Raw genomic sequence first — 15,797 nt, 5'->3', positions numbered from 1 at the left:
ATATTTCCTTTCATTTGTAAGCAAATATTATTAAAAGACTGTTTATAAAAGGTATAAGATAAGAAATTGTCTGGTACAGAGACAAACTGCTGAGGCCAATCACTGGCTCCCCAAAGTCTCAGCCAAAGAACTCTCTCAATCTTGATTCCTGAAATCTTTTAACTAGGATTGAACATGACAGCCTTCATATTCAAGTTTGATTCTGTCACTGAGGGGAGGGCTGCTTTGCATGTTAAATTTTTGTAGGGAAAGATGATCTACCACTGAGCTACAGCCCTTACCACTCACAGCTCCTGGTGGTGGGTACATTCTCAATAAATGAAGTTCATAAATATTTGTGTTGCTCTAAGAACATAAGAACATAAAAAGAGCCTGCTGGATCAGACCAATGGCCATCTATCTACCAGGCTATGTAGACAATAGGAGACACCCACAACCTTTGCACCAGGCAGGCAATTAACCTTGTGATCTGTAGGCTCATCATTTATCCAACTATCTATGTTCCTAATGACCAAATCACCCACTGCCAGGATCTCTCCACCCCCCAGAGAAGTATCCTTAGCATGAAAGGATAGTTGGTCATCCCCCAAGGAATGGATCCCTTCTAAGGGATTGTTTCCCTCTTCCTCAGAGTGATACTTATGTTGTTATTTTTGTTACTGCTGATTATATTGTATTTTATTGTAATAATTGTATTTTATTGTATTTTATTGAAATTTAATATGTACATCGCCTAGAGTGGCTTCAGCCAGATAGGCGACCTAAAAATTAAATTTACATTTACATTACATTTACATACTTTCCTTCCACAAGACCCTCATTGTCCATGACAGCAGGGGAGCTATCATCCTGGGAGTGGGACACAACTGTAATATCCCCAAAGGCCTCATCCACTAATCTCTCTGCCTCTTTCAGCTTCTCCAGGTCAGTCACCTTGGCCTCAAGGGAAGAGTTCTCAGAGAGCCAGGAGCTCATTGCACTGAGAACACACCCACGATTTCTGTCCAACAGGCAGTCATACATGTGGCAGTCAAAACAGTGGAAATCCCTTACACCCCTCCTGGCTTCCTACCTGCATAATTGTTTTTGTACTTCATTGAGTTACACTATAGAGTCACTATATAGAGTATCTATAGTACATAGATTTTCTTTAGGTGAAGGAATGAACTGGTAGTGTGCCTTGGTCTCCTCAACCTGCCGTCAAACTCGCTGTGCTGCTTAACTTGCCTTGATGCTTCATCAGGTGGGGCTCTGTCTTGCCTGAAGAGCTGGTTCACCTTGCTGAATTGCTTTGAATATATATGCCTGCCTAGTTCCTCCCTTTTGCTGTAGCGGCCAATGAGGCCCAGGGGGTAAACAATGAGTGTTGATTAAGTGGGAGTGCACAGTGGACAATGGCTGCTGAGTCAACTGGGGATTAATTCCTTGGAGAAGAGGCCTACCTCCCTTCCTCAGAGAGAATCCTGTTTAAAAACTTTTAATAGTAAAAAAAGCTAACTAGCTTCTACTTGCTTTCCTTAATTACTGAGCACAACACACTTTTTAAAAGTGCAAGTTTCCCTGTAGTTTTAAGTGGTATCTTGCACGCTAGCTTTGACAAACTAGACTAGTTTTTATCTGCTTTTAATTTTAACTGAAGGCTGGAACTTTCAGCCAAGTCTTTTTTCATCCTACAACAACCTAACATTTTTAATCTGGGAAGACAGAGCTTGTTGTGTTTTTGTTTTAAAAAGTCTAAGCCTTCCCTTTTCAAAAGGAAGTAGACTCTTCTTTCTAACTGGATCTGTATTGTGTAGAACAATATATATTAGTGGAGCTTTCTTTTTATCTCTTCTCCAGACCTGGAGTTTAGTCTAGTTTACTGTAGCCTTTCAAGCTTCCCTACTAGGATAGTGGTGAAAACTAAGTTTCTGTATGCTTCCTACCCCTAACATATAGCTCCTGAGTTATGAGTTATTTCACACAGTGACCTTCATCTGCCCTTATTAGCTTGAGCTGTTGTGTTAATTATATAGTTAAATAGATGGGTGTCACCCTCTTGTCGCCTTGTTGCTTAACTCATCTTGATGTCAGGTGGGATGCTTCATCAGGAGGGGCTCCCTTGAGCTCAAGCAGCTAGCTCTTTTGTATTGTCACTGAGTGCACGGTGGGTGCATGTGGTATACTGACTCATTTCACTATATGTGAAGCCAAATTTACCCAAGACCCCTCCATAGCTGCTGAAATGATTGGATCCCCAGAATAATGATTGGTTGTCTTCTAATAGCCCTTATTTACTTGAGTCATCTGAAGCCTTTTGTTCTTCAGGCATCTAACTGGGGTGAATCTTCTTTTTCTTTTTTTAGAAAGCTGGCAGTGCTTGCTAAAAGCCTCCAGATTAAAGGACTCAAGCACCTTCTGGAAGCTGGTTGCCAGGGGATGGCCTAAATCTTCAATTAATTTGGACTATTATATCTCAGTCAACACCTGGGAATCCCATTTTAGCAAAATATATGCTTGCGAACAGATCCAACACCAAATACCCAATTTTGACATACACGAATATCCTGAGTGGCCACCAGTCACGGCGAGGGAAGTTTCTAATCTTATCGATAATCTCAAACCAGGTAAAGCTCCAGGGGCCGATAACATCCCCGCTGAGGTATTTAAATCCAATGTGGAGTGGTGGGCACCAACACTGGCTGCTTTATTTACAAACATAGATCATTCAGCCTATATTCCGGAGGACTGGGGTCTTGCTATAATTATTCCTATTTATAAAAAAGGTTCATGATCTGACCCTTCCAACTACAGACCCATCAGCCTCCTTAACATTGTCAGCAAGCTGTATGCCTGCCACTTATTTGAGAAATTGGAAGCCTGGCTGGAACAAGATCATATTCTAGCCAATGAGCAGGACGGTTTTAGAGTGGACCGTTTCACTATGGACCATGGTCTAGTCCTCCAACATCTGGCAGAAAAAATATATGGCTAAGCCTGGGGGAGCTCTGTATTCGGCTTTTATTGACTTCAAATCAGCGTTCGATCTGATCCCTAGAGATAGACTTTGGGCGAAACTTGAGTCTACTAGTATTGACAGACATCTCTTGCTACTCATACGTTGTTTATGTGATAATACCTACGTTCGAGTAAGATGTAATAGCGCCGGCCAGTTATCTAAGCCTATTTCTACCTTTAAGGGAGTTAAGCAAGGGTGCATCTTAGCCCCTACTTTGTTCAATTTTTATATCAACTCACTGGTTGAAAGCTTGATCCTGGCCTGTTCTCACCAGCCTAGATTGTCTCAGAGGCCTCTGTCCATCCTTCTGTATGCTGACGATGTAGTTCTCCTATCATTAACATGCATTGGATTAAGACGTTTGTTAAGTGCTCTCGCCTGTTTTTGTAAAAAAGAACTCTTGACAATTAATTATGACAAATCAAAGGTTTTAGTCTTTTCTAGAAAAAGGGTCAAGCATCGTTGGCAGATAAATGGGCACTCAATAGATCAGGTAGCGTCCTTTAAATATCTTGGGATAATATTACACTCGTCTGGAACATGGCAACTCCAAGCAAAGAGCGCCATTGTAAATGCTCAGAAAAGTACGAAGGCGCTCCTCTCTTTCTTCTATTCTAAAGGGGGTCAATATGTTCCATCAGCAATCCAGATTTTTGCAGCTAAAAGTTATTGCTCAGCTGCTTGATGGGTCACAAATATGTGTCTATGACAACAATGTCCCTTTGGAATCTGTCCAAACTAAATTTCTACGATCTATTCTTGGTATTCCGGGTTGCGTACCCAATTCCATCGTGCGATTAGAAGCCGGGGTTACTAAGACAGAAACCTGTATTTGGACATGCAGAATAAAATTCTGGCTAAAAATGATGTTTGCTCCTGTGGGCTTGGCCCCACTTACGCTGTTTGATCCTTTTCAGTCGAAATGGAAACGGTTATTAAATATGAAACTACTAAGCTTAGGCTTCTCCACCTCCTCCATTTTCACTCTAGGCTATTCTAAAGCAAATGCATGTATTTTCCAACGAATCCTAGATACAGATTTTCAAAATCATTTAGCACTGGCTGCACCTTATCCTGACCTTAGTTTTAACTCAAGGCCATTTGCCCCCGCTTATTACCTACCTACCCTGACCATTCCTAAGCTTAGGAAAGCGTTTACGTGTGCCAAGTTTAATATTTTCAGATGCCATTGTTTGCCATTTCCCTGTGATTACTACAGGGAATGGTGCCTTCTGTTAGCACTTAAGCCTCTTCCTAAGACTCCTCTGGCCTTCGACAGGATTGCCACCTTCGTTGTTTTATTTATCTGTCCATTTGTATCCTGCCTTTCTAAGATGAAAATCAAACTCAAGGTGACTTATGCATATAATTTTTTAACTTGCATTTAGTTTGATGCTTTGCATGTGGCTCACTGCAAGCATCAGTTCCAGAACTGATGCAATTCATGCCCAAAATATGTTCAGCTCTGGCACAATTCTCTAACATGGGTTGTGGCATTGAAGTCTTTCAACAGCCATTGGTTTTGACTGTCTTTGGGTGTGTGTCTGAGCACTCTTGTAGATGAAGCTATCTGGAAGTACACTCAATAATTTTTATAAGTGGACCTTGTATCCTTTCTCAGAGTGTGTCACTCATTACAAAGCAGCACCATAGAAACAACCATCCACAATGCCCAGGAATTATTTACATACCATTTTCAATATAGATAGTTTCTTATTACAATAGTCCCACTGCTTTATAACTTGGTGCCAGGGACTGATAAGCACCTAGACTGTTTCTATTATCATCGGAGCCCTTCTTATCACAAGGTAGAGCAATATCTCTAGGGAGGTACAACAGTAGCTACTCAGATATGAAATGCTGTTCAGAAGAGAGTGATTTGTTTACTAAAATCTATATTCTTCCTTGTTTTTGCAGAACGCCACAGGGCTTTTAAAAATATAGATAGATAGGAATTCCCTAACTGGGGTGATCATGCCATATAAAGGACTTTTTCACAGAGAACAAGTCAAGAAGAGAGTCTTCATGCTGCCTGCTTATTTTAACAAAGGTTTTGCTCTCATGAAGGCCTCAAGTTCTGTGGATTTCAGCTGTGTTTTACTGAGAGTTTTATGTGCATTGCTCAGAGAGCTTTGTGATTAAACGGTATATAAATATTGTAAATAAATAATTCTGTATGTACCCATGCACAGTATGAGATTCTAAACAATGACAATCAGCTGTTTGGTATGAGCTAAATCACTTCAGCCAGTCGATTTGTATAATTCAAAGTCCTTAACTAAGGCAAGCCACATTGTTCCTTCACCAGCAACCACAGGGCCAGCAACCCCATTTAGCTAGGAATATGTGCATGGAAACCTACTCTCTGCCATAGGAAGCTTCCTTACACCAGGTCAGTAGATATGTCCATCTAACCCAGTATTGTCTGCCCTGACTGGCAACAGCTTTCTGGGGTCTCAGGCAGGAGGTTTCCCCGTCACCTGCTGTCTGATCCTTTTAAACTGGAGGTGGCAGAGAGTGTACCTTGGACCTTCTGCATACAATGCTCTTAACACTGAGTTATGGTTACAAATTACTTATAAGACTGCTCTTATACTTGGGTAAAATTCAAAGTAATGTGGGGATCACAAACACAGGTTTATTTTCCTCTATTACTACTAGGTCTGCATAAAAGAGTGTGTGTAGAATACTTGTGTGCTACCAATATACATTTTAAATCGCTAAACAACATAAATAAAGATGAGTAAGTTAAGGGGGGGAAAGAACTGGACATTTAGGCAAATAAGAGATGTGATTTGGTAAAAGATATTTTTTTGTTAACTGATACAGATTTTGTCATATTAAAGAATTAAACATGTTAATAAATATTAACAAAAATATATCAGTTCTGATGGCAGAAGATTAGACCAGGATAAACCTGTCCTCTCAGATCAGCTGATTATATCAACAACCCCCTCCCCCGGCGCCTTATTTTGTTTTCGTGCATTGTCATTTTTTACTTGCGTTATAGCTAAGGGTCTCAAAAGCTAGAAGTGGCCTGGGCCTCTCTCGATCTCGGGGGGGGGGTCTGCTTCTATCCAGTACTGACTTACATCAGGAATAGGGAACCTGTAACCCTCCAGATATTATTGGACTCCAGTACCCATCATAGTGAATGGTCGAGTGAATTGGTTTTGTAGTCCAAATACATCTGGACAGAGCATGGAAGATTACTTTTAAAAAGCAATAAATTACAATTACAGTTACACAACCTCAAAAAGGAATAAATTACCATTACAATTGCTCTGAAAGGAACTGATTACCATTTCTTAAAGGTAATCACTACAATTTCACTTAAGTTACATTTTTTAAAAATGGAGTGCCTGCCAGGTGCTGGCCTTGGATGTTGCACATCTAGGTAGCTTTAAACAACAATAAAAATAAACACATACACACACACATCTCCAAGCAGTCCCCTGCAGACTTCAAATTTTACACATCATCTTTCAAAATGTAGCAAAAAGTTACCTTCCTAACTTGTACCTTGAATGCCATTACACTCTTGACTCCCTATATATGTCCTCACCAAAAAGATTGGGTTGGTATCTTCAAGGTTGGCTGGAATACTGCATGAGATTATTATATATCATTAGTAATATCTTTTCTTATACATATGTATAAGCTGATGAGATGTACTGTATCTATGTAAAGCATTTTTCTCTTTCCCTTTTCATTTTTCTTTTTCATTATTATTTTAGTGCTACTTTGTAATTTTCTTTTCCTAATAAACATTTAAAAAATATTATTAATAATAATGGCAATTAATTCAGCGCAAGACTCTATGCACTGTTACAAAATTGCCGATAGTGAGGGGGGGCATGGATGGTTTGAAATGGGTTTGCTTTGGAACTTTGGAAGGAAGGAACTATATGGAAGAAACTTCTCCTGCCAGCAACAAAGACACATGCAGGGCTCGCCTGCCCAAGCAAACATTATTAAGGTGTGGGAGACAGGCTAGCTAGCTAGGGTTACCAGATCTCCATTTTTCAGCTGGAGACTCAGGTTTTTCAGGGTCCTCTCTGGGTGACTCATCTTAATTTCCGGACTTTCAGCCTTCATTTTTTTTAAAAAATGTGGTCTGGTTCCAGAGATATACACCAAAATGTCAGCCACACCCCCACAACTTCTTAGTTGCACTAAGTTCTGCTCTAATCCCTGCCCTTTAAGGTTATTAGCCAATAAGAAGTCAGGGTTGTGATTGACAAGGAATTATAGAACCAAAAAAAAAATAGAGTCAAATTGAATTGTCTGCCTTCAAGTCAATTCTGATTTATGGCAACCCTATGAACAGGGTTTTCATGGTAAGCGGTATTCAGAGGGGGTTTACCATTGCCTCCCTCTGAGGCTGAGAGGCAGTGACTGGCCCAAGGCTCAGAAAACGTGATTTCCCCTACTTTTCTGAACATCTCACAGATTGAATAAGTAAGCTTTCAGTCTTTTTCTCTCTTGTGTATAGGAGGGGGGAGGGGGGGAGGCAGAGGCTGCCACTCAGAGCTTAGCACACCAAACCAAGTGCAAACTCCACATCTGGACCCTACCCTCTCACCAACTAAGCAAGCAAACATTTTCTCCTGGGGTGCAAAAAAGTTTAAACACTACAAATGCAACAAAGTAGCCAGGGAGGGTAGTGGAGGCCACTTTGCACGCTAAATGCAAAGTATTCACACACACACAGAGGTTGTCGTCTCTCCTCTCCACAGTTCTTCATCTGTACTTTGCTGCTGCCTCCTCCTCCTCCTCCTTCATTTATGTCCTTGTCCTCTGGCTGCTTTCTCCGTCCACTCCATTCTTCTCCACCACCACCCTCCACCTCCTCCCTCGTTGCCTCCTAAACACCTACAGAGCACGAGGGAAGAGCAACACTGTGCAGAAGCCCAGTTTGAGGCACATGACTTTCATCCACAAATCAGAAGAGTAGAAGACTTCCCCTGCTCCCCCCCTTAAAGCTAAAAAGTAATGCTGGAAACGTTACAATTACACAATCAAAATGTTAAGAAATTACCCGCTCATTCCTGAAAAAAGTAATAATTTGCAAGTAATTCATTTTTCCTAACAAATTACTTCCAAGCTCTGCATCTGGAGGACCACAGGTTCCCCATTCCTGATTCTCTTTGTATATTATTATTTTTCCCCAGTGCCTACATAGAAAGGCATAGCTATCCATGTGGTTACATCCTTTTTGTCTATGGCATTTGTTTCGCCATTCTGCTCTATCTACCCTCTGCAATCAATTCTTAGCTGTAGTATGAGGCCTTTTTTGTAACATTTTGTTCAACGAGAGGTATTCAGCTTGTACTGATTTCCTTCCAAATAAAATTTAAAAGGCTATGCCAAAGTCATCGTCCCAGTTCCAAAACTGAACCAAAGACAAGCTATTGTGACAACAAGAGAAATTCCATTCTGTGTCAGGTAGTGCCTTTCTTATTTGATGAGTCAATCATCCAACATGGATGAGAAGATGGGGGGTGTGATTGTTTCCTTCCATAAATTGATGCCTTCAAACTATGCGAGTATGCCGAACCTCAGCCTGGCCTTAGCAGCCAAACCTTACCCCAGTCCAGTCTGAAACAAAATATTATAATGGGGTGGGGAGCGTATTCCCCATTTTATTACAGTGCTGTGTGGGTATTTTGTTGTTATTAATAATACTTCCTCTTCTGGTCTTGTCATTAGAGTTCCCTAGAGGATTAAGCAATAATTTAGATGCTCATTAGCATGTAAAATGCTGTGGAAATATCAAGTTCTTAGTCCCTTCTCAGCATAGGGGTAATAAGGAAAAAGAGCCTCTAGCTACCCTTGCAATAGCAGCTGGATATTGTTCTTTAATGAGGAACTTTTATGGTGCAGAGGGTTACAGGGACACACGCAAATGCTCTGTAGGCCCATCCTGACTTCTTCTTGGTAATTACATGAAATTACATACACCTCCGTGGCAAAGCTTCCTTTGATAGGTGAAAACAAAAAGAATAACATATGCACTCAATAATTTGAGAAGAGAGTGTGAGAAACTGCTGCAGAACAGCGTTTTAATGAGTTGAAGATTTTAACTTGAGTCTGTGTGTGTGTGTGTGTGTGTATGCGAGAGAGAGAGAGAGAGAGAGAGAGAATGAATATTGGTCCCACGTATGTCCTATTTCACTGAGAGCTTGTAAGCCTGCTCAGAGCAAGAGGTGTGGTGACAGTGAGCAATCAGAGTTTTTCTGAGGTAGCAGATCTGGCTACCTTTACTGTAATTTTATGACAGTGAGGGCGATCTGACACCTCATTGATCGTCAAGGTTGATCTGGCTGATCTGGCTGGCAAGGCATGTGTGTCCCCTTCCTCTCTCACCACTCTGTGTGCATCCCTCTTAAAGCTGCACGCTGGATGGAAGAGGTCAACTGTCCCAGATGGAAGGGGTAGAATTTTATTCTTGTTCAAAATCAAAGCTGATTGCAAAATTTAATAAGAATAAAATTGCTAATGATGGCCATGAATTGGGGAGGAGCTGCGTTCTTTTCAGAACAAATGAAATCTTTTTCATTTGTGAAATGAAGGGGCCCCTGCATTTCAGTTTTCATTCACTCTGAGTCTGAAACGAACATCATGAGCAATTAAAGAGTTCATTTTTTAATCAATCACATTTCTAGGCATTTGTAGAAATTCATTGCTCATTTAGGGTGTGGGGCTTACTTTCCTCTGGTAGCAATGGTGGCAGATGAACTAACTTGAGTGGCTGTTCCTGGAGGTTGCTATTTTATTTTTCCAAAATGCCCTAGATGTTGCATTGTTCCAGAGAACTCTGTATGGGGGGGGGGGGAGAATGGCAGCTGCCAGTGGAGGGGAAAGTCTGAATCTGTATTTCTTTTCATTCATCATAATTCCCTAGCTCCCCCTTCTGAAATTTTGCAAGTTACTTTACTAGGGGCATCTCTAGAATATACCTCTAGATGTAAAGAATCATTGCCCATAAAGCCACAAGGAAGGAAACAAATACATTTTAGTTCTATCCCCCCCTCCCATTTTAAAGGCAACTAGCACAAAAACAAAACAACCACCTGAGCATATTTGGGGGTTTGGAGAGTGATGACAGGGGAGAGGGCCTTTTCAGTTGTGACTCCTTACTATGGAATGCTCTCTCCAATGAGGTCCGCCTGGAACCATCATCCTTTTGACCCTAGGTAAAACTGATCTCTTCTCCCAGGTATTTGATAGAGGATGAGAAATGTTGCTGTTTATTGATTAAATGTTTGCTGCTGAAGTTTTGTCTGTTTTGCCCAGTCTGTTAGGCATTATTGCAATGGTTTTATTGTTTTTTTATTTTATGTCAGATACTTTTTTTGTGGTAAGCAGCTAACAAGGTAAATATAAATAAATACATTCCATTCCTTGATCAACTTATTATCCCATTGTCTTCCTCCTTTGACCTTTATGACATTTTTTCAATTTTATCATATAGGCCACATCCCATATTCTCATTGTCCTTGCCTTTATTGTGGGAGGATCAGGTTTTGCTTTTCTACCCATTCCTGACAGATTTGCTAACAAGAAAAATAATATATATGGAGAAATAATATATGCACAAATACATAATTTATAAAATATGGGGAACAATATATGCCTGAACAACCCACCGCCACTACAATGATTTGAACTGCTGCCAGTGGTTTGGAGCTATGTTTTTGTTGTGAGAGACATCAAAGTATAATTAAAGAAGGCTTCCAGTTCTTATCTTTGTTCCCACAGCATGTGTTGCTCTGAGGTGTTGCTGAGCTTGTATTACAAAGATGTTTAATATCTGAAGAAGTGCTTGTTACAAAACAGGGTTATACCGAGATCCTGTAAAGACCTACGTTCACATCAGGATCAACGTTTACATCTCTGTATACAGCATGTCTATCATTAATGTGGTGTCCAGCACATTTGTATACGACATGATTTCATTTTTGTATATGTGTGTGAATGTCTACGTACTAATTCAAAGTACTAATTTGGTATTTGTTCATTGTTCCCCACATTTTATAAATTATTTATTTGTGCATATATTATTTCTCCAGTTGTGTGCTTGTTAGCATTGGCGTTATGGTTGTACATACAACTGGTGGCCCAGTTTGTGTCATTCCCGACATATACATGAGTGTTCATCTCAAGATCTTCTTAAGGTACAGTGCGACTAAAAGATCTTTTGGTACATCACAGCCAATGATGGTGTTGGGTGTTTTTTTTTTTTTTAAAAAACTATTTCTTCCGTCAATATTATATGCCAATATCTGATTATTTGAGGTCATGTCCAGAAAATATGAAATATATTCGTTCCAGGAGATTGAAATTGCTTACATGAATTAGTTACATTGGGATAAAGTCTGTTCAGCCCCCTAACTGTATTTTTCTATCCTATAGAAATAGATGAGAAGAGGATGAACAACAACTCCCAGGACAATGTAAGTTTATTACGCTTTAAGAAAGAAATATATTGCCGCAGTATTGTCCAACAAATGTTTAGAAAGATGTATTAAACTGCATGTTGTTGTTGTATTATTCCTGAACTGTGTTTTGGGATGAACTGGTGTTTAGCGACAGAACTATTAATGTGAATAAAATAAATATTACTGTAATTAAAATATCACCCCTGTGATCCACAACACCCTCTCACAGAAATTCTCCACAAAGTGCCTGACAGCACAAGCCTATGCATGTCTACTTAAAAGTAAGTCCTATTAAGATCAATGGGATTTATTCCCAGGTAAGTGTGTATAGGATTGCAGCCCAAAGAACTCATTGGTCTTATCTTGGCTCCTTCTTATCAATCTCCTCTAGGGTTAATTATTTCACCCTGTTTCAGTATCGCTTGTGATTGGTCTATGCAGTTACTCCTGATGCATTTACTTGCCCTCTGAGGATACTTGCCTGGTGTATCTGTCCATGAGTTGGTGCCTTGATCTTCCATAAACCACATTCAGAAGCGACTCATGTAGAAACACAGACATGTGAGCTCTTTGCCAGCAGACAATTCTTACTGGTACACACCTTCAGGGATGTAAGAGTGAAACATGTCTCAGTTTTTTGAACTCAGCTGTTAGATATTTTGAGAGGCTGTGCTCCAAAGCATGTTTTCTAACAAAATGAATCAGACTTTAAACAAGTGAGATCTGCAACAAAATGTTGCAGTGTGTTTGTTCAGTGTTCCAACCAGTTAGCCATGTCTTTTGTCAGACATTCCCTTTCCCTTTCCCCTAGTTTTCTGTCCCCTCCCACCCAGTCAGTCAGGATTATGGCCGCTGAGCATACTCAGTCCACCTAGGGCTGTTTTTAGGATTCTCCCTCTCTTTTAGGATTTTTAAAAACTTTTTTTTGTTATACTTCTGCAAATTGCCCTCTTATGTGCGGATGGTGCATTTTTGGCTCCATACGGATCAACGTCTACCTCTGAACTTTATTTATTTATTTACTTACTTACTTATTTACTTACTTATATCTTGCCCTTCCTCCCAGCAGGAGCCCAGGGCGGCAACTTTAGAAATGATATCCAACCCTGTCTGAGGTGGATTTTCGCCACCTTTGTCTCTTCATGTTCTGGATCTCACTCATTTTCACTGGAGATTCAGACAAACTATCATTGCTTTAAATAGCAGTGAACACTATTGATTTTTTTTTCAGATTTAGCTCCAAACATTTAAAAGCATTCAGTGATGAGGATCAACATCCCATCATGCAATAAATATAATTAGCACTCTCTGAATGTACCCAATAATTTATTCATAAATGGCATCTTTCCATCCATTACCATAAACTATTATGAACCACTTTAAATCATACAGGCCAACTTATATATCTGCTGAATCTTCACTGATTAGACTAGGTATGTTAAAAATATACTACTTATGTACCAGACCTAAGCCTCCAGGGAAATAGAGCAAAGCTTTTTAAGTGAAGATGTAAAAATAGTATAAACTTCTATAATTTTGAAGTACAACAGGGTGAACCTACAGACCTTTTAGGACACTGCAAGGTATCATTTAATGATGTGTCTTTATGGTGGAGACAGACGTTTAAAAGTGATTATTTGAAACATAAAAAATAAATAATAGATTAAAAATGTGTTGCATAATCAGAATTCCAGTAGTTAAAAAGAATTCATTTTTCCTTCCAAGGCCTGAGATATGTTTTAGGATCTACATTTCATCTTCATATAATTTCACTCAATATTTCCTTTTGAACAATATCCAGCATTTTTCTTAACCATTCAGAAACAGAAGGAACAAGTGCACATTGACAAGGTCTAGCCCAGCCTTTCCCAACTAGTGGGCCACCAGATGTTGTTGGACCACAATTCCCATCTTTCTTGACCATTGGCAATGCTGGCTGAGGCTGATGGGAGTTGTGGTCCAACAACATCTGGTGGCCCACTAGTTGGGAAAGGCTGGGCTAGCCCATATACGTTTTGCACCAATCAACATGTGGCATTCCATAATATTAACCATAAAACTGTGGAATCTCTTAACTCAATGAGCTACATACAAAAAAAAATATTTTCTAAAAACAACCCCCTATACACACATGCACACTTCTAACCATCAAGGGTGTACAGAGTAGTTTATAGCAGAAATAAATAAATAAATGTAGGGTGATAGGCAAGGTTAGTCATACCCAGAGTAGTCCAAGTTAAATCAACTTACTTATATGCACTGCTTTCAGTGAGTCTACTATAAGTTCACTTAGTCGATTTGCCAAAGTGCTCAACTGTTTGTGAAAGTAGAGTTTAGGAGTGAGAGAAAATATTTTCCCCAAACCCCGTTTGTCTCCTGATATGCTGCTGTTTTAGTTAAGTAAACTGGCTCTTCTTTTTCCTGAGAACAGTGATCCTAGCCAACTGGAGATCACATAGTAAACCTGATGACACCACAACCCTGTGTAGCCAATCATATTTGACCATGTGATGACACCAATTGAGACTGAAACATGCTTCTTAGATCAGCATTGCTCTCATTCTGAAGGAGCAAATACTATCACCCTATTTCAGAGCAGTCCCTAAAAAACCATCATACTACGAGTCTTTCTCTCTTTGTGCACTTTTTGCTTCAGGCAAAAGTTTTCACAAAAAGTGCCTCTTTTCATAAAAGTGCTCAGACTAAGTAATACAATTTTCATAAACAGCATCAACAAATAGTAACTAAGCCACAGATATAAGCACTCAAGATACCATAAGAAAGGTGGAAATAGAAAGAAATGTCTCTAGTTTATTGTCTGACTTTCTTGTTTTGCTCTTTCTTTTTATTCTCAGTCACAGAATGCCTCCCCCAAACAGAGGAAGCAGAGTGTGTATACCCCTCCTGCCATGAAAGGTACTGTCCAGGTACTGTTTCTTGCGATGCTAGTGCCTGTTTTTGTTGTTTGTGACATTTCTCAAGACTGAAAACAAAGCAGCCTGCCTATTGTTACTGGGTAACTTGATAATAACATGGATACAACAAAAGATATACAGCCTTGATCCATGCGGGTTCCCTGACACCTCTGCGAGAGGACAGACCTTTGGCCCACTGCTCCTTCACCTGTGTCTGCATGAGGTGAGGGATAGATGCTTCCCTCAATCCCTGTCCACCATCTCAATAGTAAATTAAGCTAGTAATTAAATAACCACAACCCATTATGTAATGAGTAATGATAGCTACTTTACATATTTGGGTCATCAAATGTTCAGCTGAAATTACAAGGTGAATATCATAGAAACAGAATCATAGAGTTGGATGGGGCTTATAAGGCCATCAAGTCCAACCCCCTGCTCAATGCAGGAATCCAGAATCCACCCGACAGGTGGCTGCCCAGCTGCCTCTTGAAGGCATCCAGTGTTGGAGAGCCCACCACTTCCCTACTTAATTGGTTCTGTTGTAGTATTGCTCTAACAGTTAGGAAGTTTTTCCGGATGTTAGTCAAAATCTGGCTTCTTGTAACTTGAGCCCATTATTCCATGTCCTGCACTCTGGGATGATTGAGAAGAGATCCTGGCCCTCCTCTGTGTGACAACCTTTGAAGTATGAAAGAGTGCTAATTCAGGGCTGGCCCCAGGCATGCCAGGGCCCTTGGGCATCAGCTTCCCCTGGGCCCTGGTGTGTGTGTGTGCGCACGCGCACGTACATGAGCGCCCCCCCACCCCCCTACCTGTCACCTGTCTTTTAGCATTGCCATTAACCAAGATGGCGGCCACAGTTTCTCTAAGGGGATGAAGCCTCTGCCACCATTTTGGTTGATGGCATGTGTGCATGCTACACGCGCTCATCTCTGCCATCAACCAAGATGGCAGCAGGGGCTTCAGCACGTTAGGGAAACCTTGGCCACCATCTTCATTAAGGGCAATGCTAAAAGGCAGGAGACAGGTAGATGGGACAAGGGAATGGCGGGCAAGCGGAAGCTCCTGCCCTGCGATCCACGGCTGCTGCTGTGGATCATGGAAGGTGAGTAGAGGGCCCCCTCTGGGGCCCCTGTAGCTCCAGGGGCCCTTGGGCCAGGGCCCCACCTGGCCACCCTTTAGAACCCACCCAGAGTGTTATCATATCTCCCCTCAGTCTTCTCTTCTCAAGGGTAAACATGCTAGGTTCTTTCAGTCTCTCCTCACAGGGCTTTGTTTCCAGTCCCCTGATCATCCTCATTATTTATTTTATTTATTTATTTATTATTCAGTTTATTAGTCGCCCATCTGGCTGGTTGACCAGCCACTCTGGTTGACGTACACGATAAAACAATACATTAAACATTAAAATTTAAAAATCTAACAATTAAAGGTTAA

The 15,797-nt window shown here is 40.6% G+C and overlaps 1 protein-coding gene across 2 annotated transcripts in view; it reads left to right on the top strand.

The window, feature by feature from the left end:
* PPP1R1C (protein phosphatase 1 regulatory inhibitor subunit 1C) overlaps positions 1 to 15,797 on the top strand; it is a 66,837-nt gene that overhangs the window by 27,293 nt on the left and 23,747 nt on the right. Inside the window, exons 3-4 of one of the 2 annotated variants that reach the window (XM_061612902.1) lie at positions 11,417 to 11,457; positions 14,298 to 14,358. In XM_061612902.1, coding sequence (XP_061468886.1) covers positions 11,417 to 11,457; positions 14,298 to 14,358 — 102 coding nt within the window. Of the gene's footprint in view, positions 1 to 11,416; positions 11,458 to 14,297; positions 14,370 to 15,797 lie in introns of both variants that reach the window. The other variant, XM_061612903.1, reaches the window with a different exon arrangement.

The sequence above is a fragment of the Rhineura floridana genome, chromosome 2 (genome assembly GCF_030035675.1).
Source record: "Rhineura floridana isolate rRhiFlo1 chromosome 2, rRhiFlo1.hap2, whole genome shotgun sequence".
Lineage (NCBI taxonomy): Eukaryota > Metazoa > Chordata > Lepidosauria > Squamata > Rhineuridae > Rhineura > Rhineura floridana.
The sequence above is the reverse complement of the archived record's forward strand: the minus strand, read 5'-3'. Positions and strand labels throughout refer to the sequence as shown.